This window comes from Ictidomys tridecemlineatus, chromosome 4 (genome assembly GCF_052094955.1).
Source record: "Ictidomys tridecemlineatus isolate mIctTri1 chromosome 4, mIctTri1.hap1, whole genome shotgun sequence".
NCBI lineage: Eukaryota > Metazoa > Chordata > Mammalia > Rodentia > Sciuridae > Ictidomys > Ictidomys tridecemlineatus.
The window spans coordinates 162,403,964-162,425,774 of NC_135480.1; the positions used below are offsets into that span (position 1 = coordinate 162,403,964).

Below are 21,811 nucleotides of genomic sequence, written 5' to 3' on the forward strand. Positions count from 1 at the left end.
AGTGACACTATAAAAATGGCAGAGCAGAAAGGGAGCACCCAAGACCCAGGCTCCTCTGTTGAAAAGCTGGCCAGCCCAGACTACTTACATCTCAATCTTTTGTAGGTTGAGAAAATAAACCCCTTTCTGTTGAATCTGCTCTAATAAGGTGATTTGTTACTTGGAGCTGAACGCAGTCCTAAAGGAAATAGTTATATTGCTTTCATTCTTCATTGATACTTGATAATATTCTAAAACACTGAAGGGAATAAATATGGATGAAAATGATACACTTAAACCTCTACTTCTTGTTTCATACTCATTAGACTCTATCTCCTGACTCTACTCTCTAATAACTGACTTATTGTCATTTTAATGAAATATTGGGAGGAAGAAGAGATGAAAGAGGGAGATTATCTGCCCTCCTGAACTAGGAACCTCATTTCTCTTTTTATATTTCATTGGCTCAAGGTTCATGTGACTTAGAATGTTCTCTCCTTTCCTTGGGGGGTACTCTCTTCCTGTCATAATGCTCAGATATTCCAAAAATCCTTTTTTCCATCCAGATTCTCAGGAATTAGGGAGGAAGAGAAGATGGGCTCCCATTATGACTATCTTTATTAGCTACCATGGCACCATGCCACTGTATAGCCAGACTCCCAGTACAGGAGTTTTCAAGTGTGTGTTCACATGTTCCCAGTATTTTCAAAGTACATCCCCAGAGCAAGAGTGACTGATCAAGAAAGATCTATTGTCAGTCACACCAAAGCCCAGGGATGTTTTGCCCAGGTCCTGTGGTACTCTGTCACTAGACCAAATTCCTCCCATCTCTTATGGTGTGCTTCTTCTTACGGAGCCCTTGAGCTTCCCATCAGAAAATTCCAAAGACCAAAGCAATTGGACTTCGGAATTTGCTTTTTTCTTTTTGGCTGGGACTGTCTTAGTTTTGGCTGTGGTAGTCCTTCATAGTAAAATGAAATTACTGGCAGCCATGAGGTTGGATGATGACGGACTGGAGGGCACTAAGGGAGATTGGAAAGAATTTACCTCTCACTTAGATGGGAAGTCTGTATTCATGCATTTATTCATTCAGCAAACGTTCATAGACTGTGGTGCATTAAAGTAGTTTAGGAATCAGAATGAACACCCTGGCCATGAGTTCCTCCTCTGTTTTTTTTTTTTTTTTTTTAACCAAGTACTTAAAGCAATATAGTTACTACTAACTACTTAGTTTCTTCTTTTCAAAAATAATGAAAATACTACTTAGCAATTTGAGGGTTAACAATAATGCATATAATCTTTTCTTTCTCCTCTAATTATGAAGCCGTAAGGGTGTGATTCCCAGGTTCCCCAGCCCTTCTCTCCCTACTCAAGGAGAAGAATACTGAGAGGAGGAGAGCTCAGGTTTTTGACAAAACTGAGCCTTCACCCTGACCTGGGGATCCTGGAGCTGTCCTTCCAACAACAATTTCTTTGATGCTATTAGAAAATCACTGCTACCAAGAAATCCCATTTGTAGTCATCCAGACTGTGACTGCTAAAATCCTAGTTTGTTCTCTTTGTTCTTTGAGGGCATTTCGATGGTTGGGTGGGAATAATGAGGGCACACTCAGCATTATGGTAGAAGCAGATGGCCGTTGGTATTGGATTCTGCTTCCCCAGCTAAGGGGTTGCAGTCCGGGGTCTCAGGAGGGACATATCTCAATTCCCCTTACTCCGGCAGCTCTCTCATACCTCTGTGACTGTTCTTATCTTGCCTCCAACTGCACATTTCTCCACAGACACTGAGCCCCCTGGCAGAGCCTGGTGTCTCCAATGTCCTGAGGGTGATAAGCTGTCCAATTCACAAGTGTAGATGAAAGATTAAAAATAAATACACAGAAAATGAAGGGTTTCTCAATTGCCATTCATGTGAAGGTATCCTCAATACAATCTCTCCTTGTCAAATAAGCTTTTTAAAAGTTACTAAGTAGTGACATTACCTGAGCCAATTAAATTTTTGCATCATCTTGAATGTTCTGGTCTTTACTCACTACTTCACTTAAAGCAAATTACTTAAATGTTTAATGCTCAGTCTCTTATCTGAACTTTTATGAGTCTGTATTTTGAAAATTAAATGTCATATGGAGAAAGATGTCCACACAGAGGGTGATGTGACTCAGTGACTCATTCTGGGTTAGCCATATGGCCAGGAGGAAAACATTGCAACTGGTCAATGATCATTGGTTTGAGGCACCTGAAAACCTTATTTCTATGTGATCACACCTGGAAAAAAGTTTATGAAAATGTGTTTCCTTCTCTTTTGGTTTATTTGTTGCTGGGTGAGATCACTACGGGCCATTCACTATTGAAAGGAAACTATATTTCACATACAGGCAGGTTGGTGACCATTTATGATCATAGTGACATGCATTGGGCAGTAGGTGGCAGGGGGGCAGTCTCTGTTAATGACAGCAGTTCATTAAGGTCAAGAAATTAGAATTGTAAATTGTTCTCCCACTGCTTCCCTCTACCATTATTTTATCTCTGACTTATTACCACTTATCACTTCTGGCAAACAAAAAACAATAAAGAGAGAGAGAAAGTGAAGAATGTCAGGAGAGGTTTTAGACTTTTTGGTGAAAAAAAAATGTCACTAATGAGTGAAGTGATGTCCTTAGAAGTTATTGCAGTGTGATAGTCCATCATCCCTGCTCAGAACCTGTAGAGAGCCTTGGGCTCTGTCTGGGTATCTCTAATTGCTCAGCGTATGGGATGCCTGTTTTTTCATTCCTAAGTAATAATTGGATAGAGAAACAAGATAGAAAAGGAAACAGGGACTCATTAGGGTCTGGTTAGAGCTCCCTGTGATAAGACATCTACAGATGGAATGCCATCCCTGTTGTCATTCTTATTTTTGTGTTTATATGGCTGGGTTATTAGGGGATAGAAAATAAGGTCAGCCTAGAAGTTTGGTGTGGAGCATAAAACCTAATGGGATCTTTAATGCTGAGCTGAGTTCAGGCAACAAGGTCTATGACAGAAATTTTATTGGACCTGGAGTCCAAAGACAAGTGTCTAGGCCATTTTCTCATTCTATGAATATATTGGAGATACCCAAGGACATTATACTTGGTTCTATCTTGTTGACCAGACAACCACATGACCACATTGCTGTTTTTATCTACATAGAAGAGAATAATTGAGCTTCCAAGATTTTGTGAAGTTCTAATTTGGCATAGTGATGAGACTGTTTTATAATAGAAGCCTCTATATTTTAACAAGATACTAATAGTTTCAAAAAGCATGCAAAGAGGGAAAATATCTATCATTTATTGAGCATTTACTATGTGCCAGACTTTGTGCTGGAAAAGTCCTACACAGGTAGTAGATGTCCTATGAGATTGCCTACCATTGCTTCTGCATGTATATATTTCCCAAGCCAACAGGAACCTGGGGTGAAACCAAGGGTTTAGGATGAAGCAATATGAGAACCAACCCTTCTTTGTCAATCACAGAGAGTATTCTACTATGGCCCAGAGAGTCTAAGCACTTGTACCTTAGTAAATCCAATTAGGCAGTAAGAAATAAAACCAAATTTAGGTAAACAGAAAAAAAGGCTCTCTTATGAACACATTTATTATTTTAGGGTTATGGTTAATAGTATAAAATTAATCCTTGGGACTCAAAGCTATGCTGGAATTTCGCAGAGATCAGGTTACATCCTGGAAGGGAAGAAGCTAGTACTAAATGTTGTCCCCTCCCCATGTGTGGCCTATCCATTCTCAATAGATGCCAAAATCCACACATGCCCAACAGAGGCCAGTTGGTCTAAAGCCAAAATATAACTCACCAATTATATTCTTATGCTTTAGACTATTTATAAAATTTACAGCAAATATTATGAAAGGTTCAATTTTAACAGTCTTTGAAGATTTCTGTGGCATTTTAGTTGCTTGGTTTTCATAGCAACATTTAAAGGAAAGTTGAAGTTGGGTTGCAGCATCCTGCTGCAGATGGAGAAAACGAAGGTGAAGAGAAGGGACTCTCTTTAGACAAAGCTTGATACAAGAGTTGTTATGCACACAAAGTCATTTGCGGGGGGGAGAAGAGGAAGGGGATCTCATCTTCACTGGGTCAAAGGTGAATCGTGTCTCCCCACCCCACCCACATGGTGAAGCCCTGACCCCTAATACCATGGCACAGACCATCTTTGGGAATAGAATTGTTGCAGGTGTAATTAATTAGGACGAGTCATGCTGAAGTAGGGTAGGCTCTTAATCCTTGTGCCCTGGTAACAAGGGGGAAATTTGGACACAGAAGTGCACAGAAGAAAAAGCTTAGAAGAGGAAGGAGGAGAACAGAGTGGAGCAGCAGAAGCCAAGGCCTGCCAGCAGACCCCCAGGAGCTGGGAGAGAGGCCTGGAGCAGATCCTCCTCCTCAGCCCTCAGAGGGAACCAACCCTGCCAGTACCTTGATCTTCTGGGACTGTGACACAATAAATCTCTGCTGTTGTAAGTCACTTCATCTGTAGCGCTTTGTGACAACTTCCCTAGGAAATGAATATGTCCCATCACCAGAGCCTGAGTTTCACCAGAGTTAAAAATTCGTCATGTGCAGGTGAGAGAGGGGACATTAGATAGAACTGTCATGGCCTTGTTGCACATAGCCACAGAGCAGGGCCCGTGTCCCACCCAGTCTGCCTAAAGCTTGGCAATATCCACCACAGAATGGAAAATCCTTCTAAGTGCTCCCAGGAAAGAGAGTTGTGATGCCACCAGGAAGGAACAATGTATGTCACAGAAGTGGATTTACACCTTACACTGATGTGGAGGATGTTTCTCTCTTTAGATGACTGTGCACTCAGCCAGTGTTGCACGGCCCCTGCTTCAGAGACACCTAAGCGCCTTTACTCGGATCTGGCAAGAGTTCTGGGCCTAAGAGAGTGGTTCATTAACAACACCGATAATTTTTTTTTTTTCTCAGCCAGATAGAGAATTCTAATTTCTGTCCTTTCAAAAATTCATCATGTGACAATGGCAACATTGAAGTGATACTGGGACAGTGAGGAGAAAAGGTCATAGGAAGGCACAGATTTACAAAGAACTGATTCCTGTGCTAAGTGGCTGTGACACGGACCCCTCCTCAGTCCTAGTTCAGGTTGCCATCCCCTGTGCTCAGCCGCTCACCATCCTTTCTCCTTGCAGTCTGTTCCTCCAGCTGTGACCAGAGGCTCTGTCCAAAACAGGAATACTACCACGCCGCTCCTCAGCACCCACGTCCAGCTTGCTAGGTCCTCACATCTACCCCAACTTCAACTTCAGCTTCATTCCTCCCCACTTTTACCCAGTACCTATTCTAGTTGCTCTGTACTTTGTGACATTTCCTGAGGAGGCCGTGTGTTTTCATGACTCTGTTCAAATTTCCATCCTTTTTGAAATGCCTTTTCCCCATTCTTTTCATTTTAAAATGTGACTCTCTTTATCCATCCGTGTTTTGTTGACGGGCACCTAGGTTGGTTCCATAGTTTAGTTATTGTGAATTGAGCTGCTGTAAACATTCGTGTGGCTGTGTCACTGTTATGCTGATTTTAAGTAATTTGGGTATAAACTGAGGAGTGGGATAATTGGGTCAATGGTGGTTCCATTCCAAGTTTTCTGAGGAATCTCCATACTGCTTTCCAGAGTGGTTGCATCAATTTGTAGTCCACTAGCAAGGTATGAGTGTACCCTTTCCCCCACATCCTTGCCAGCATTTATTGTTACTTGAATTGTTATTGTATTCTTGATAATTGCCATTCTGACTGGAGTGAGATGGAATCTCATTTACACAATGGAATACTATTTAGCTCTAAAGAGAAATGAAATTAAGGCATTTGCCAGTAAATGGATGGAATTGGAGACTATTATTACTAAGTGAAATAAGCCAATTCCAAAGAACAAAAGGCTGAATATTTTCTCTGGTATGTGGATACTAAGTCACAACAAAGGGTTAGAGTAGGGAAGATTAGAAGTACTTTGGATTGGACAAAGGGGAATGAAGGAAAGAGTAGGGGAACAGGAATAGGAAAGATAGTGCAATGAATCAGACATTGTTTTCCTATATGCATATGTGAATATATAACCAATGTAACTCCACATGGGAAGTTATACTCCTTATATGTATAATATGTAAAAATGCATTCTAAAGTCCTGCACAAATAATAAGAACAAATAAAGAAAAATAAAATGTGACTGTCTCTTCAAGTCCAAGTTCAAATATTACCTCTGTGAAGGCTACTCTATCAGGTAGGTCAAATCCCAATCTCACTGGGCTTCTATAAGAAATTTATAGATATTGGGAAGGCATATTCAGCATCGCTCATTGTGTTCCAGCAACATTTATCATCATGCTATCATTTTCAGTCATACGCTTATGTTTCCTCCCCCTGAAAATGAGCTCCTCAAAGAATGTCCATCTCTGGTTTGTCTTTGTGAGCCCAGGGCTTACTTAGCTCAGTCAATGTACACTTAGAAAATGATTGTTGACTTGCATGAAGGACAAATCTATGTGCTTCTAAGACCTATCTTCTAAATAGAAATGAGAAGGCAGTTTAACCCCGAAGCCCTGGCCATCTTCCTTTAGAGGTTTAACTGAGCCCCAAGTTAAAGTGTTCAGTGGGAGGTAGAAGTCAGTTTTGTAAACTGCCAACCTTGACTAGTGCATAGCGTCAGCTGACACTGAGAGAGAAAGGAAGGGGTTGGTTAGGCGTGGGCCGAGGCTTCCTGTCTATGCTTCTGAGAGTGGGCCTAGCTGGAGCATCCTGCCCCCCAAAACATGCAGATGGGCTATGCCAATAAGCAGATGTGTGGGTTTCTAGTTTATTTTCTACTCTCTTTAATCTTTTTGCTATGATCAGATAACTTAAGCATGTTAGGTGGAACCTTCATGGACTCCCAGGTTTGTGTTATTTTATACCCTGTGGTTAGAACAATATTTTCAACAATGTATCTTCGTCTTTCTCTTCTGCTGTCCTTTTGAGTTGGCTTTATTCTTCAAAACATTCCTTCCAGGTGGGACACACCAGGCTCAACACAGATAGGCATCACCCACAGTTCTGTTGAGCACAAGTTGCAAGCTGGATGGATGTGACAGTCCTGGCTCCAGGCTGACACCAGACACATACCTGCCATTGCTCCCTCCTTCAGCATTTCAGCAAGAATTCTGCCTGTCAGTCTGTGATCTCTTCTGAAGACACATACCTACTTCTGACCAGTCACTGTGGCCCTGAGATGCCAGAGTCCTCAGGGGGCCAGCCTGGATCTGATGCCCATTCAGAACTCATTTCAGTCATAGAAGAAATCAGGAAAGATTGATTCTCCTCCTTGATCATGCTTCCCTACACCCTGAGCCCATTTTTTCTCTTGACATTTCAAAGACATGTGAAATAATTGTTCTTGCTTCTTAAATAACTTTTGAGGGACCACATGCAGAAAGTGGAATTTTGGAAGTGGCTTATTTATATTTGTAATCACAGATGCTGAATATGTCTTCCCAATATCTATAAATATGACACTAGCAAAAATGATATTTATTTAGATCCCATTATGAGAATATTGCTGTTCTCAACTCTCTAGTTGTATGGGACTTTGGGAAAGGTGTTCCAAAAACCCATCTCATTTTGTATAAGAAATTTTTTATAATTTTATTTAATTTTAATTTAGCTAATTATTGGGCGGTGGTATAGGCAATACTCTGTGCTGAATTGATCACATTGTATATCTTGCTATTTCCTTTATTTCTTCCAGCAAACCTAGGGTTTAAGGTATGATTACATAACTTGCCCAAGATTGTAGAGTTAGAAAGTGGTAGAACCTTCATGGACTCTCAGGTTTGTGTCATTTTATACCCTGTGCTTTTACCACTGAAGTATAACCAACCTCTTTTTTTAAATAGTTGAACTTTTAAATTCAGTTTTCCAACTCAGGCTTTTCTGGATTAGTAGGTTATTTTCTGCTTTGAAAATTGTCATCCCTTTGGGTTTTATAAAAGAGAAAATGAGCCAAGAAATTAAAAGTGAAGGGAAAGAGAAATTTGCTGTGTATTTCCATTAGAAGACACAGCCCATTTTCATTCTTAAGCGTTCCCATGAGATAACAAAAGCAATGTGTGTCAGACTTGAAAGGGAAACTGCACACAAGGCCTTCTTGCTAGCGCAGGATAAAATTGTAGTGGTCGAAAGAAGGAAATGCAGCCCTGCCAAGGAAAATGATGACTCATGATCCAGACAGTTGCCTCCAAGAGCTTTAGAGAAAATGTTTCTCTGTAGAGTCTGGCGAGGGAGCAAATGGGAATTTCCTGCTCTTCTATCTAGAGCAAGAGACAGAGAGAGGATGGGGGGCAGAGATATTCTGAATGGGAATGGGAGACCAAGTGCTGGAATGAGGACAGCAGTCCCTTCTACAGAAGGTCCTCATAGTCCCCAGTTATTGCAGCACCTGGAGCAAAGCCAGGAGCCGTAGTGCTGCAGCGAGAGCAATAGAGCTACCTCTTCTGTCTCTTAATGACAATATTTTTTTTTATTGGTTGTTCACAACATTACAAAGCTCTTGACATATCATATTTCATACATTAGATTGAAGTGGGTTATGAACTCCCAATTTTACCCCAAATGCAGATTGCAGAATCACGTCGGTTATACATCCACAATTTTACATAATGCCCAATATTAGTGCTACATGTTCCATGAAAATAGCATTTGGGTTGATAGTAGATGATAGTAGAGTTTGATCTCTGATCCCAAACATGTCTCTGTTTTTTCACCAACTGGGGGCTTAGGCAAGTTACTTACTTGTCCTTATTGAATTTCAAGTTTTTTTATGTGTGAGGAGATACCAATACTTTCCTCAGGGGATTCTGAGAAGAATTAGCAGCACAATTCACAATAGCTAAACCGTGGAACCAACCTAGATGCCTTCAATAGATGAATGGATTAAAAAAATGTGGCATATACACAATGGAATATTACTCACCAATAAAAGAGAATAAAATCATGGCATTTGCAGGTAAATGGATGGAGTTGGAGAAGATAATGCTAAGTGAAGTGAACCAATCCCAAATAACCAAATGCTGAATGTTTTCTTTCATATAAGGAGACTGTTTCATAGTGGGATAGGGAGAGGGAGCATGTGAGGAATAGATGTACTCTACATAGGGAAGAGGGGTTGGAGGGGAAGAGAGGGGGAATGGTGTAAGAAATGATGGTGGAATATGATTGTCAGATCAGGCTGGGGAGGCTTTATTGAGATATCACTCCTGGGCAGAACTCGATCAGACCCACAGAAGGCACAGGGGAAGGGTCTGAGGAGAAACTGCGTGGAATCTCGACAGGACTAGACTTTTATGGGGCTTACAGCAGGAAGGGAAAAGGTGTTTCTAGGGTCCCTTTCCCCCTTGGAGTTGGTCAGGGGAGTTGGCTGAACTCCAGGATTGGCCAGGGGGTCCTGCTGATTGACAGGCGTTAGTCAGGAGATCTGGCTGATTGACAGGCAAATAAGATCTCTTGCCCAAGTCTCATTGCAGAATTGTTGAGCTCTAGACCTCCTCACAATGATGATCATTATTATCCAAAGTACATGTATGAAGACACAAATTGGTGTAAATATATTTTGTATATAACCAGAGGTATGAAAAATTGTGCTCTATATGTGTAATGAGAATTGTAATGCATTCCGCTGTCATAAATAAATAAATAAATAAGATGTTTTATCTATCTATCTATCTATCATTCAGGAGAATTGCTTGAAGAAAATAATGTGTGTGTACATATATATCTGTACATAAAAACATATTTACAAATATATATGTACACACAAATTATATATAATATATTTATATATTATATATATATACACACACAAAAAAAAATGGAATGATATTCAGATTTAAAAAGGAAATTTAGGCACAGGCTACAATATGGATAAAATCTGAAGATATTATATTAGGTATGAACAGGTTGTCACTAAAGGACTAAGACTGTATGATTTCATAATACTTACATGAAGAACTTGGAATAGCCAAATTAATGGAGACAGAAAGGAGATGGTGGTTGCCAGGGGACAGAAAGAGTGGGTAGTGAGGAGTTCATGTTTATGGGTACAGAGTTTTAGTTGGGGAAGATGAAAAAGTTCTGGATATGGATAGTGGTGCTGGCTGCACAATAATATGAATGTACTTAATGCCATAAATTGAACACTTAAAAATGATTAAAATGACATATTTTATGTTATAAGTATTTTACCACAATTTAAAAATAAAGGAAAATTTACTTTCCTTAAGCACTGGAGGAACCTACAACTTGAAATGTACTTGGGACAGGTTTGCAATTCATAAAGTGCTCAGGATTTTTTTACAATTTTAGTGTGTGGGAATATCGATCATCTTCTTGGGCAACCTTTTAAAATATGAAGGATGATTGTGAATGTGCCATAAATAAAGACTTCTAACAAGCTAGCCTATGACTGGCAATTGAAGAACTTACACTGTATTGATGGCATTTCCCTTTCTAGGTGCCTGTTGATTCAATCTTATCTTGAAGGCTTATTAAGAAAAACTTAGGACATCAAATTATGTATGTTGAGCTTGACAAATGAACACAAGATGCTTTGGCCCTGTTTTATTCATTTATTTATTTTTCAATAGACATACATACACAGGTGATTTTGTTTGTTTGTTTGTTTGTTTTTGAGTCAGCAGCTTGCTATATTGCCCAGACTGGTATTGAACTCACAGTTCTCCTGCCTCAGCCTCCTGATATCCTGAGTAGCTGGGAATATAGGCATGTGCCAGCATAGCTGGCCCCTATCTTAATTTCATTTACTTTTTTTTTGGTTCTAGGAATTGAACCTAGGGGTACTCTTGCACTGAGCTACATCCCTAGCCCTTTACATTTTTTATTTTGAGGCAAGGTCTTCCTAAGTTGTCTCAACTGGGCTCAAACTTATGATCCTCCTGTCTCAGTCTTCCAAGTGGCTGGAATTACAGACTGGCTTTGAACTCATGATCCTCCTGCCTCAGCATTCAGAGCCGCTAGGATTATACTTGTGTGCCACTGCACCTGGCCCCTGTTTATTTTTAAGAGTTTTAATTTAAGTATAATTGACATAATAAACTGCGTACATTCAAAGAGAACACTAGCAATTTTGATATAAATACATATGCATGAAACTATCACCACAACCAAGTTGGTGAATATGTCCACATTTCCTCAAAAATCTTGTTGTATCTCTTAGTAATCTCTTACTATCTCATTTCTAAACACCACTGTCTCCATCTCCTGCTTTCTGTCACTATAGATTAGGTTTCCTTTCTAGAATTTTGTATAAATGGGATATTATAGGATTCACTCCTTTTTGTTCTGTCTTCTTATCTTCAGCATAATTATTTGGAGATTCATCCTTATGGTTGTTTTTCTATGACTCATTTCTTTCTATCACTGACCAGTATTACATTGTGTGGATATACTATGATTTCTTTAGTCATTCACTTGTGATGGATAGTGAGTTGTTTCCAATTTCAGACTATTACAAAGAAAGCTTCTAGAACACTCATGTACAAGTCTGCATATAGATACGTGCCCGCTTTTCTCTTGGGAACGACTTGTTATAAACATATACCTATGATAGGTATATGTTTCATCTTTTTGAGAAATTGTAAAATGGTTTTCCAAAGCAGTTGCTTTTAAAATTTTTAAATTTCAGCAACAGGACATGAGAGTTCCAGTTGCTTCATGGATTTGCCAATGCTCAATGATGAGGCCTTTCATCTTTAGTTATTCTAGTAAGTATGTACTTGTGTCTCATTGTGGTTTAATTTGCATTGCCCTCATGCCTAATGATGATCATCATTTCCTGTCCTACTTGCCATCTGTGTCTCTCTTTTGGTGAAATTTTTAAAAATATTTTGTCATTCTTTTAGTGGCTTATTTGTTTTCTTATCATTGAGTTTTGAGAGTTCATTTTAAAAAATTGATATAAGTCCTGCATCTAATATAGGACTTGTAAATATATTCTCTCCGTGTATTACATGTCTTTTCATTTTATTAAAAGGGTTTTTTGAAGTAGACTCCATTTTTAAGAACTTTCTAAGCTAATTGTTAGGGGATATAATTAAATGATGCCTTTTTTGGTTTTCTAAGAGCCCTCTACAAAGGGAATTATAAAGCTAAACAGGAATTTCAGATAGAATGTCACTTGAAGCAGAGTTTTCTGATTTGATGATAAATGTTTGATGTGATCAACTTTCTGGAGTACTCTCCAAAAAATCAATTAATGAGTTATGTAATTAACTTGATCCTACTAAATTAAAAGAGTACTATACTGGCACTTCTAGTCCAATGTTGGAGTTTGTTTTAAACTAACTATTTTATGGATTAAAGACAATTAAACTGATGCTTAAAATCAACAATTCATATTGAGAACAAAATGACTCACAAAATGATTTTCTATTTTAGGATCAAAAAACATCATCATAACAGATTTAAGAGAATGCCTGCAGTGGTTGAGATCTGGGTTCTGGGAGCCATGCACCTTCTGACCTGTCACCAACTACTTGCCCTCCCCGTATGTCTCACAACCAGAGCAGGCAAGACAGAAATCCCCCTATCATCTCTGCTGGGTGACCTCCCATGTTTCATCTATACTCGGCCACCATCCTGGTGGGCTTTTCTCAGAAAGAGCAGTGGATACAGAAGGTCCTCTCTCTGGAATGGGCTCCTCTGTAATCAAAAGTCATTTCATATTCATTATCTGGCCTAAGCTACCATGGATTCATGAGGAAGGATCTACCATCTCCACATACTTGATTTTTAGTCACATTCTAGTTTGATGACATGTCCATCCAAATATGTTAACCTATTTTTCTTCTTTTTTTAAAAATTGTGTTTTCAGAGCATTTAAAAATATATATCTAAGGAATACAAGTACTTTATCAGATGTGTGATTTGCAAATGTTTTCTCCTAGTCTGTGGCATACTGTTTATTTTCTTAAAAGTATTTTATGAACAAGTCCCTGATCAGGTGTAATATGAGTGCCTGAAACTGCCTAATGTACCCTAAAATGCCTCCATATCAGCATTGTTAATTGCAAAAAAAAAGACAACATACATCTGTGCTGATATTGTCCCTACACATCTGCATCTTCATATATTGAGGCAATATTTCTATATTTGTAGGTGACCCATTTGTTTTCCAGGGTCTTCTTATCACCTAAGAGCTGGATAAGGTGGCTCCTCCTAATCTATGTCCCAAGAAGTGCAGCATCCTCTATATGATTTCCTTGGAGTCCTGAGGTATGAGATGTAAAGAGGAAAGCTGTCTCTGTTGTCAATGTCCTGCCTTCTGTCTCTGCAAATCTGGCTCATTATAAAGCTCTGCTCACCCCGTGCTTGTTTCCACATACTTTTTGAAAAACGGACCTGGACACTTTCTGTGATCCATGCACAGAAATTCTACACACATAAGGACTTTATATGGACAGCCGTCTTTACTGAAGGTTTGAAGAAGATGGAAGAGAGAGTTTCATCACATCAGTGCACACAATTTCAAATTGTGCATGAGACAGCCCCTAAAGTCCTTGTTAATCTCCACAAGGAAGTCCTCTAGGAGTATCAGAGCTCCAGACCACCCAGGGAATTTCTCTCTGTCTCTTTCTCCTCAAAACAAGGAAACACACAAAATTATGCTCTCTCAACCTATTTTCTGGTGCTATAACAAAATGCAACAATTAATACAGAAAAGAGGTTTTTGTTGGCTCATAGTTCTGGAGGTTGAGAAGTTCCAGATCAGGAAGCCACATCTTCTCTGCTTCTGGTGAGGGCGTGATGGTGCTTTAACTCATGGAGGAAAGCAGAAGGGAAGAGAAAACCTGTAAATGGGAGAAAATGGGGCTGCGCTGCCATGATAGTTAACTCATTCCTTCAAGAAAGGTACAGATCCATTCAGGAGGGATCTCTAGTGGTGTCCCAAACTCCTCTTAAAGGCCCCTCCTCCCAACACTGCTGCTGGAGGGGCTTAAGTTTCCAACGTGAGCTTTGAGGCACGCATTCAGCCCAGTCACAGGCTGTAGATGTTATGCTGTCTTTTGTCATCCTCATAATCTTGACATCTCGCTTTCAGTCTCAAGACTTTCCTTGGATGGTTTTCTTCACAAAAGTGTTATTCTTGTGAGCCATTCTGGTGATTAAAAGTGATCTTATTATTTTACTCTAGCCTTCATCCATATGTTTAGCATATGCAAATGTCACCCTTGGGCTAGGCTCCCTCATTCTTATTGAAATTAATTTAAAGTGTCATTTATTCTTTACTAGTGATAGACATACTTTTGGTTATTTGTGTGGGTGATCTGGATATTCAATAGCAACACAGTATTTAAATTCTGCAGAAGCCTCTCCTGTGTTTTTGGTCAATGACCAAAGGAAGAGCAGGCCTTTCATAAACTATCCAGTTTCTGGGTCAGGGTAGCTGCAGGGCCAGAGAAGGCAGTGGGCTCTCAAGGCCCACTGCTGAGACTTCCTCAGCTTCCCCCTGGATGCTCTAAACACAGCATAGACTCTGTATTTCTACATGATGCTCTTGTATTTGAACCAAGGCACAAGAGAACACTGCTGCAGAAGAGCTTTCAGAAGAGTCGATGTGGGGAGTTGAAAGAAGGGGGAATGTTGATTTTTACAGGGAACCTGACTAGTTTGGGTTGACAGCTGCAGGCCCACCAGGTTGGCACTTCTTGATTGTACAGCCCATGTGTTACCACCTTGAATCAGAAGGGGGAGCCCTGAGTTCAGTTGCAGCACAATAGTTCTGACAAATTTCATCTCCTGAAGACTTAATTCTTTAAAGAAACTCAGATTTCCATGCTGCTCTTTGAGAAAATGCATAGACTCAAATAAGACCTTTTCAGATTCTCTCCTTTGTACTACTTTTATAAACTTCCACTTACTAGCTATGTGAAATTTGGGTGGTTACTACACAAAGAAGACTTAGTTTCCTGACTTATAAAGTGGAAAAAGTGTGAAATAGGTAACCACTCTGTAGGCATACTGCTTACATAAGAGTGTATGAAAGAGGATCAAATTGAAATATGTACATAGGTGGTGCTCAGCACACTGCCCGTTTCATTAGAATCTCTCAGTAAATGGCAGCTCCAAATGACAGTAATAGCCAAACTAGCTCAGGTTCCCAAGAGATCAGTACAAAGACCAAAAACCAGCCAGTTGCCATATGATGGTCAGGTACCCACGAGCTGCTTGGAAAATTTGATTATTCCAGTGCAAGCATGGGGAAAATTGGTGTTCTCTAACTCATCTGAATTTTCTTTCACCCATGCTTCCTAGCTTTTAACCTGGCTTTAAAATTGGATTTCATCTTTTGCACCTATCTTGGATTTTTACTTTGGGGAGTGTGGGGCTTCAGAGATGCAGAACATCAGGAAAACCAGATAGGATATTCCCAGAATTCTGTATCACCAAGCTGTGAGGCCAGGAATAGACTTGGTTTTTGAAAAACATGGAAACAAAACTAGCCAGATAACTAGAGTATAAACAAGGTCTTTTTTCCTCTGTTCCCTTTCCCTGGAAACTGACATCCTTAGATGTCCATAAATCTTGACTGTACTATGAAGAACAAAATTAAGGTACTTAATAAGTGTCAGGGAGGTCCCCTCAATCTTGGGGGCACACAGATATTTTAAACTCCTGTCAGGGGCAGAGCATCCCTCAGCCAAGGAAGGGTTTAGGGTGACTACAAGAGCTAGCATATTCCTTTGGTTCACCTGAGAGCTAAATTCTAACTTTACAACCAGAGATCCTGAAGCACAGAGCAAAAGCCATGAGCATCCCAGCTTCTAGTCCCAAGTCACTTGCTGACCTATTCCCCTCCAATCCCACAGCATTCAACCCACATATATTGCCCTAGAAGGTTCAGATTCCATTATCATCTCTTACCTTGTGTATTATGTGGCTTCCATGAATTTTAAATCCCTCAAAGGCAAGAGTCAGAAACTATACTACTTTGCAGGCACATTTTATGAAGAGCATGTAAGAGGTATTCTGAAATTGTTAAAACAGGTGGTTGTATAAATCAAGTTGAAATTGAAATGGCCATATGGAGTTTTGCATCATAAATAATTTATTTTTCAAGGTAAAAATTTAAATAAAGAAAAAATAATTTATAAATTAATAAAAAATTTTAAAAGTCTTGTATTGTCCTTTCAAATGCACTGCGTTCTGTCAGTCATGAGCTTCTACTGGTTGAAGCATGCTTGAAATCATTGTCCAGTCCAGACAACAATCCATGAAATCTTCAGTTTTGAAAGTGATCCATAAGTCTGTTAATGAAGGAGAAGTTCTGGAAGAGTTCCATTCGGATCACTGTCCAGGCACAGCTGCTGTACTGTTTGGCCTTCAGGTACCTCAGGATCCTCCAATAATAGCTTTTCAGGTGCAGAATAGTCCTGGAGTTTCCCCAGCTTTTGTTTTCCTCTCCCAGTTTTTTTTCCAGGATTGTTTCCAGGAGGTCCATCTGCTGATGGAGTTCAACAAGGAGGTCCTTGACAATGGTCTCATTCCAGCCAGTGTTAGAGAAGTTTCTTGTGAAAATAACAAAGATGTCCTGGAGCATCTCATAGATGACAAAGGCAGCGTGCTCCTTCTGGAGCTGCTGTGGATGTTTGATCTCCTTGGGGATCTTGAAGTCCATCCTGTCACTGAGGCAGTCTTCAGGCCTTCCATTCAACTGCTGCAGGAGCTTCTGACATTCCAAACTGCTGCTGCTCTGTTGGAGTCGAAGCAGGTGGTAACTTAGGGAAAGAGTTGTGGTGGGGAAGCACAACAGGAGAACAATTTGCAAGATGCACCTGTTGTTCATGATGACAACCAGAACAGTGTTTCCTACTACCTGTGCGAGGAAGCAAAAGCTCCAAAGATCTGTAGAGTGAATGTCCTGGCTCCATGGGTATGGGCTATTTATATGGGATGGTCCTCTCTGTTTCAGAGGAATTTCCCACTTTCAGTTCTCCCTTTCTGTTTTCCTATGTCATTTTTTTTCTTATTTCATTTTTAAAGTAGATTCTCAGACTCTTTATTTAAACTCCTGATTACTTTATATAATGTATATTAGGGGAAAAGATAGACAAACTGTGAGAATTTCTAATATTTAATAAAGTTTCAGTAATTTCTCAAGCAAAGGGGGAGAAAGGGACTTGAGAGGAAACAAAAGAAAGAAAAGGACCTGAGAACCAAAGAAACCCCAAATAGCCAAGAGGAATTAACTGAAAAGCCAATCATAGAACAGCAGCTGGATTGGGGGTTTCACCCATTGCAATAGTAGGTTCATGTGAGAGGGCTTGGGGGACTTCTGAGAGACCTTGGAATAGTGCAGGTTAAGAGAAAGTTTCAAATTAACCAGCCACAGCTCCTGTTATGATAGGGCCTTATACTCAGGAAACACAGCTATAGATGAAATCAAATTTAAATAGATAGAAGGAACAAAGGCAAAGAAAGAGAAGTCCAGACCATTTTGGGGGTGAGAACTCAGAAAGCAAGCTGCCTTGATTTTGAACATTTCATAAAAGCAACAGAAGAGGGAGCTCTGTGAAGTTGGAAAAACCACCCTGACCACTTCTAAATGTTCAGGGAAAATAAGTTTCTATAAAATTGAACAACAGAAAAGCGCTGAGATGGGATCTAATATTACTATTATTTTTAGAAAAAAGAGAATGAGTAAAATAATACCTCTACAAGTAATGAGGCTATCTCAGGAATATATGCATACAACACAATTACAGCAGTGTCACCACAGTTTAATGCTACTAAGACATGATATAAAACAACAAAAACCAGAGAAAAGCCTCAGAGATGAAGTAATATCTGTAGGTAATAATCAGACATAAAATTTAAAAAAAAACCCTAAGTTTTGCTGAATTGGAAAACAGTCACAAGAAATGAGAACATGGGGGGAAAGCTGACACTATAGAAAGTCCATGTGGAAAAAAATATTAGCAGGCGGAATCATACAGTTCAAAAATTATCACATACCTACTGACTAAGGGGATATTTTCAGGAAATAAGGATGGTTCAATATAATAAGGTCTATATAACATTATATAGAGTGGATTTAAGGCCATATGTCCAAAATCTAGAAAGAAATTAGGAAATATTGAAGATAATATTGAAGTAAGAATAAATTTTCTTAACAAGAACCCTGAAATTATAATAGAAAATATTGATAAATATGGCTATATAAAAAGTATAAATTTCAGTATGGTCAAAAAAAGCCAATAAAGTCAAAGAGGAAGATTAAGACGAAAACATATGTATAGTGCACTTTGAAAGCATTAGTTTACTTCCCCAAACCTTTTAAACTTAGTAACAATCTCATAGAAAAATTTACAAATGGCCAGATTCCATGAAAAGAGATCTAAAAGTCCAATAAACGTATGAAAATATATTCAATGTTACAGATTTAAAAATGTCAAATTAGTAAAGAAGTAACTGTATTTAATCAGATTTGCAAAGGACATAGGTAAATGGATATCCTAACATACTCTCAATTAAAGCAAGTAGGAATGTTTGGGTTTTTCAAAAATAGCTAGGACAGTGTCTCTCATTCTGCATGACACTCTACAATGTGATTCTAACTATCTATTGAGAGGGAGGGGCTATGTCTCTCTTAAATCTGGGCAGATTTCTGTGAAAATCTTCATAATTGTTGAGGCTGGGTCTGAAAGGATGATGTAACTTATATTTTGTTGTTTGGAAACCTTGCTCTTACAATCACTAGCAATCATATGAGTGGTCTGACTGTCCCAAGGCTACTATACTGTAAGGAAGCCCAAACTAGTCCATAGGAAAAACCATGTGAAAATTGGCCATGCAATCTAAAATTTTAAGCCATGGAGTCCCTTTAACTTGTAATACCGTGGAATTTACCTATGGTTGCCCTTGCTGAATGTGTGTGTGTATGTGTATGTATGTGTGTGTGTGTGTGTTTACACATACACAACATCTGTAAATGCCCACTGCAGCATTATCATACTAAAAAATACAGGAGAGAACTGGTTAAGCAATACCATAGTACAGACCAAATGAAATATTACTGAACACACATTATTGGTGTCATTAGAAAATACAATTATATAGGAAGAATAAGTTCCAGTGTCTACAGCACACTAGGGTGACTCTAGCTCACAACAACTTATTATGTATTTATAAAAAACCAGAAGAGAAAAGTTTGAAGGTTCTGAACACAAAGAAATGATAATGTTTAAGAAGATGGTGCTAATTGGATTGTTAAGGTCCCCTAAAGGCCATATGTTGAAAGCTTGGTCCCCAGGGAGGTACTAATGGGAGAAGGTGGAAACTCTAGGAGATGTGGTCTAGTGGGAGGCTTTTAGGCCATTGGAGGTGTCCTTGAAGGGCATTCTGGGATCCTGGCCACGTGCTCACTCCCTTTTGCTCCCTGAACTTTCACCATAACTTACCAAGAGGTGCTGGCCTCACCCAAAGCCCCAAAGCAACAGGGCCAAGCAATCATGAACTGGAATCAAACCCAAACTGTGAGCCAAAATACTTTTCCTTTTATAAGTTAATTATCTCAGGTATTTGTTATGGTAATAAAAAACTAATACAGATGAAAATGCTAATGACCCTGTTTAAATCTTTATACATTATAAACACATATCACACTGAACAACATAAATATGGACAATTATCATACATCAATAAAAACCAACTGATTATATTGAAAAGGACATAAAATGGTACATAGAACACATCTATATAAAAATGTGCAGAGAGAAAATTAATAAAAAAGAAGTATACCAACATTTTAAGAGTCATTTGGTTAATTGGTGAAACCGAAGGGTGATTTTCCCCTTTTTTCTTTGTATGGTTTTCACTGCCGAGCATATCTTCTTTTGTAATAGAACAATCTACACTAAAGAGGAACAATCAAGCCTCAGGTTTCCAGACTATTCTGCCTCTTCTGTGGGTTTCATTCTCACATTTTAGCCTTTGCATGTCAGTTCTTGGCAGAACCTCAGATATTTCATGACTTTAGGAAAAAATAATTTCTAAAACAATGATTTTTTTTTTAAAAAAGTAAATCATCTTGCATCTGTGAATGTCTGGTCATGTCAGTGATTGAGTAATTCCTGGAGGTTTCTTCTTTTTGAAAAGCATTTGTGGATTATTCTGGAATCATTCATGGCTCATAACATAAAGACCAATGCAAGGTGTTTCAAAAGTCAGTTCTTACTACTCAGAGGAGGAACAGTCCAAGGAGTCTAGTCATTAGGGCCTGTCCCCTCAGGATGACTTGTGAGCTCATGTAGTTTACCTCTCCTGATTCAACATTGGGCCTCCTCCTCATGCAACATCCAGGGTCCTCTGATCCTCTCTGCTGAAATGACCATCAGAGTTCCCTAATCTAAAAAGATAAAATCCACAGAAGTGGCAATAGTAGCAGTAGTATTAGTTACCACTTTCTCAGCACTTACTGTGTGCTGTTCTCTGAATAATTCTCATAATAAGCATTTGAGATGGTGCAATAGTCCATTTTTTGTTACTGTAAATAAAATTACTGAGGCAGGCTAATTTTTAAATAAAAGAAGTTTATTTAGTTGACAGTTCTGAAGGTTCAAAGTCCAAGTGAATAGCTCCTTTGGTTTAAACATAGTACAGCTGGAAATGATACAACTCACTTAAAAGGTCAAATACACTAAAATTCAGGGTACCCTAATATGTAATGGTGATGCATAAATCAGTTATAACTCTGGCATAAAGGACAAAATTGGAAAGTTTATTAAAATACTACAGCTACAACAATTTGTTAATGCACACGATATAAAATATTATGTTAAAAACATAAAATCTGTTAGGAAGACTAAACATGTAAAGATTTTATATGCAATAAAATTAAGCTATCTTAAAACAGACTGTTGCAGCTTTAAGATATTTTATGTAAGCTTCATGTTTATTATAAAGTAAAAATTTATATTACACATACAAAAAATAAAGCACAAGGATTGAAAACATACCCCTATGAAAAATCATCAAATCACTAAAAGTAATAATTTAGAAAGAAATGAATGAAAGAACTACAAAACTATCAGAAAGCAATGAATTAAATGGCAACAATAAGTCCTTATTTACCAATAACTACTGTAAATGTAAATGAACTAAATTTTCCAATTAAAAAAATAGAGTGACTGAATAGATTAAAAAAAAAAGTGCCCCAACAGTATGCTGTCTGCAAGAGACTCATTTCAGCTTGAAGAACACATACAGACTAAAAGCAAAGGGATAGAAAAAAGATATTCTATACAAATAGTAATCAAAAGAAAATGGTTAGCTGTACTTATTATATCGGAAACAAATTAACTTTGATCAAAAACTGTAACAGGAGACAAGGAAGGCCTTTACACTGTTAAAAGGGTAAATTTATTAGGACTATTTAAGAATTGTAAATATATATGCATCCAATATCAGAGCACCAAAATATACAAAGGAAATATTAATAAATCTGAAGAAAGAAATAGGCTGTAATGCAATATTAGTAGCAACTTCAATACCACTTTGGACAATGGGTAAATTATTCAGACAGAAAATAAGGCAAAACTGGACTTGAGCTACATACACTTAGAACTAAATGGATTTAACATACATTTACAGAACAATCCATCTAAAAGTTGAATACACATTCTCCTCAAGTGAACATAGAACATCAATCCTCTAGAATAGATGTTAGGCCACAAACCAAGTCTTAACAAATTTAAGAAGATTAAATGCATATCAAGTATCGTTTCTAACAACAGTGGTATA

At 38.5% G+C, this 21,811-nt stretch overlaps 2 protein-coding genes across 3 annotated transcripts in view; one reads left to right on the top strand and one right to left on the bottom strand.

Moving 5' to 3' along the window:
- The window catches only part of LOC144377293 (uncharacterized), an 85,989-nt gene extending 71,791 nt beyond the window's left edge, over positions 1 to 14,198 (top strand). For both annotated transcript variants that reach the window (XM_078047701.1, XM_078047700.1), the window contains exons 4-5: positions 11,697 to 11,775; positions 12,449 to 14,198. In XM_078047701.1, the coding sequence (XP_077903827.1) occupies positions 11,697 to 11,775; positions 12,449 to 12,531 (162 nt within the window). In that variant the 3' untranslated portion in view covers positions 12,532 to 14,198. The remainder of the gene's footprint in view (positions 1 to 11,696; positions 11,776 to 12,448) is intronic.
- A 2,094-nt stretch (positions 14,199 to 16,292) lies between these two features.
- Ifnb1 (interferon beta 1) lies at positions 16,293 to 16,856 on the bottom strand. Its single transcript, XM_005335909.1, has one exon. The coding sequence runs from the start codon at positions 16,854 to 16,856 to the stop codon at positions 16,293 to 16,295; it is 564 nt and encodes a 187-aa protein (XP_005335966.1).
- Positions 16,857 to 21,811: the final 4,955 nt, after the last annotated feature.

Excerpts from the sequence above, each read along its gene's own strand:
- Ifnb1 (XM_005335909.1), bottom strand. The coding sequence starts at position 16,856 with ATGAACAACAGGTGCATCTTGCAAATTGTTCTCCTGTTGTGCTTCCCC.